The sequence below is a fragment of the Myotis myotis genome, unplaced genomic scaffold (genome assembly GCF_014108235.1).
Source record: "Myotis myotis isolate mMyoMyo1 unplaced genomic scaffold, mMyoMyo1.p scaffold_m19_p_7, whole genome shotgun sequence".
NCBI classification, from domain to species: Eukaryota; Metazoa; Chordata; class Mammalia; order Chiroptera; family Vespertilionidae; genus Myotis; species Myotis myotis.
This window is the reverse complement of record NW_023416379.1, coordinates 13,950,234-13,953,640: the sequence shown is the minus strand read 5'-3', so window position 1 is coordinate 13,953,640 and position 3,407 is coordinate 13,950,234. Positions and strand designations below refer to the sequence as shown.

At 46.5% G+C, this 3,407-nt stretch overlaps 1 protein-coding gene across 1 annotated transcript; it reads left to right on the top strand.

Annotated features, from left to right (window-relative positions):
* Window positions 1-250: 250 nt before the first annotated feature.
* On the top strand, window positions 251-2,997 carry LOC118660401 (spectrin beta chain, non-erythrocytic 1-like). Its single transcript, XM_036317770.1, has one exon. The coding sequence runs from the start codon at window positions 340-342 to the stop codon at window positions 1,900-1,902; it is 1,563 nt and encodes a 520-aa protein (XP_036173663.1). The 5' UTR covers window positions 251-339; the 3' UTR covers window positions 1,903-2,997.
* The last annotated feature ends 410 nt before the right edge of the window (window positions 2,998-3,407 follow it).

Below are 3,407 nucleotides of genomic sequence, written 5' to 3'. Positions count from 1 at the left end.
TAAAGAAATACACAAAAACAGAAAGGAATTAGAAGTGACAGATCTAGCTGATTACATACAACATGCCTAATATCATTATTGAAAAGACAGAATAAGTCCAAGGAAAATATTCTGTATATTGTATAGTGATCTATTGTATTCAAAGTATCTGTATGCGCATCTCCTCTGATGTGCAAAACATCATACAACATGTATCATAATAAAAGGACAATTAAAACATTCAGCAACTTTAGAATAAGAATCTATTCAAGATAGCTAGAATGGCGCATACAGGACAAGCACAAGAAACTCCCCGAGGAGCTGGGGAGAGACCAGAACACGGTGGAGACCTTGCAGAGAATGCATACCACGTTCGAGCACGACATCCAGGCCCTGGGCACTCAGGTGAGGCAGCTGCAGGAGGACGCGGCCCGCCTCCAGGCAGCCTACGCGGGTGACAAGGCCGATGACATCCAGAAGCGGGAGAACGAGGTCCTGGAGGCCTGGAAGGCCCTGCTGGACTCCTGTGAGGGCCGCCGGGTGCGGCTGGTGGACACGGGGGACAAGTTCCGCTTCTTCAGCATGGTGCGGGACCTCATGCTGTGGATGGAGGATGTCATCCGGCAGATCGAGGCCCAGGAGAAGCCCAGGGATGTGTCATCTGTTGAACTATTGATGAATAATCATCAAGGTATCAAAGCTGAAATTGATGCTCGTAACGACAGTTTCACAACCTGCATTGAACTTGGGAAATCCCTGTTGGCAAGAAAGCACTATGCATCTGAGGAGATCAAGGAAAAGTTACTGCAGTTGACGGAGAAGAGGAAAGAAATGATTGACAAGTGGGAAGACCAATGGGAGTGGTTAAGACTGATTCTGGAAGTCCATCAGTTCTCGAGGGACGCCAGTGTGGCCGAGGCCTGGCTGCTCGGACAGGAGCCATACCTATCCAGCCGGGAAATTGGCCAGAGCGTGGACGAGGTGGAGAAGCTCATCAAGCGCCACGAGGCTTTCGAAAAGTCTGCAGCGACCTGGGATGAGAGGTTCTCCGCCCTGGAGAGGCTGACGACGTTGGAGCTACTGGAGGTGCGCAGGCAGCAAGAGGAAGAGGAGAGGAAAAGGCGGCCGCCCTCGCCCGAGCCGAGCACAAAGGTTTCTGAGGACACCGAGTCCCAGCAGCAGTGGGATACTTCGAAAGGAGAGCAGGTTTCCCAGAATGGTTTGCCGGCTGAACAGGGATCTCCACGGATGGCAGACACGGCGGACACGAGCGACATGGTCAATGTCGCCGCAGAACAGAGGACGAGTTCCAAAGAGTCCAGCCCCATCCCCTCCCCCACCTCCGATCGCAAAGCCAAGACTGCCCTCCCGGCCCAGAGTGCCGCCACCCTGCCGGCCAGAACCCAGGAGATGCCTTCGGCCCAGATGGAAGGCTTTCTGAACCGGAAGCACGAGTGGGAGGCCCACAACAAGAAAGCCTCCAGCAGGTCCTGGCACAATGTTTATTGTGTCATAAATAACCAAGAAATGGGTTTCTACAAAGATGCAAAGACAGCTGCTTCCGGAATTCCCTACCACAGCGAGGTCCCCGTGAGTCTGAAAGAGGCCATCTGTGAGGTGGCCCTCGATTACAAGAAGAAGAAACACGTGTTCAAGCTCAGACTAAATGATGGAAATGAGTACCTCTTCCAAGCCAAAGACGATGAGGAAATGAACACATGGATCCAGGCCATCTCCTCTGCCATCTCCGCTGATAAGCACGAGGTGTCCAACAGCACCCAGGGCACGCCAGCATCCAGTCGGGCGCAGACCTTGCCCACCAGTGTCGTCACCATCACCAGCGAGTCCAGTCCCGGCAAACGGGAGAAGGACAAAGAGAAAGACAAAGAGAAGCGGTTCAGCCTTTTTGGCAAAAAGAAGTGAACTCCTTCCCTTCACCTCCTGCCCTTCTCTTACCTTTTCAGTGAAATTCCAGCATGCAAGCTCAGAACCAACACATTACTCTCTGTGCCTAATGTTCCTCAATGTGGTTGATTTTTTTTTTTCTAATTTATAGAGCATTTCTGGGGGTGGGTCCGGGGGGAAATACACCTAAATACTTTATCTCCAAGTTACAAAAGTTTGAGGTGCAGAGGGAAGACCAGATTTTTTTAATGAAATTATATAGATTAGATCTCAATATTTAAACTGTTCCTCAATTTTGTGAGGCTGTGTTGGGAATAACTCGCCTCTAGTGCTGTTGGTATGCAAGGCAGCGGTGCTTAAAACAATATTTCCTGTGCTCTCCAGAGACACAATGTACCAATGTCCTGACACCATTCTCTGCCATTCACTCCCGTGGTTACCTTGAGTTTTGACTATTAGAAGTGCCCGCAATGGGACTGATGCTGATTTAGGCAGATCGTGTCCTAGGATCTCGCTGCAGCCTTAGTGCAGCTCCATGCTAACTCTACAGACCAAACCGTGCGTATCCGGCAGCACTTACTAACCCACGACATGCGGCTTTTCTGCATCACCTGTGACGACGGTCAAGAATGTCGGTATCCAAGAAAGGAATAGAAAACTGATACTGTTTTAAATAATCTGTAATTTCAATTTTTTTTTTTTTTTTTGCTGAAATACATTATATTGTATGTTTGAGATAATTCTAGTACAAAGTATAATAAAACTAGATGTATAATAAACCCTTTAAATCATTGGTAAGTGTACAAGTGGAACTGAAGCATTTACTGGACAAAGTAACGTTACTCTAATGGTTACCTGCTCGTGCGTGGCCACACTGTGTTATAATTTGCTTCATTACCTTGCTCTTTGATACATAGTGTGCATTTCTCTGTCACTGTAACGGTTGTAATGACAAATTTTCATCCTACTGCACAATCACAATGGCATCGATAGGAATGAACTCCAGAGGCCGGGCCTGAGCAGGGAGGCGGTCACTCGGGCCCGGTGCTCAGTCGTATGACCTGGACCTCTCAACTTTTGCCCTCTCTGTTAAATATATGCTATGTCATTAAATGCTTTTAAATCTAAAAAAAAAAAAAAAAAAAAAAAAAAAAAAAAAAAAAAAAAAAAAAAAAGCTAGAATGAACACTGCTAAATTTTTCTAATGAAAAATTAGAAAATTATTATTTCAAGCTATAATTCTTAAGGAATATTAAGTAATTGAGTTTATGAGACCTTAATGAGAGCAAAGCTAAAATAAAGCCCTATTCAGAATCTTCCTGACTATATAAAACAACCATAGAGAGTAGATGAAAGGATGTAACTTTGAAAGGCCACCATCGGTACTATTTTTACTCTGTGAGAGGGTCTTGACAATAGGATTAATGCTGTTTTAAAATGCTGTGTGTCTACAGCATTGGCCCTGGATAAAGCTGTTGCTCAGGACGTTTACCAGTACCTCTTCTCCATCACCTTCCCGCATC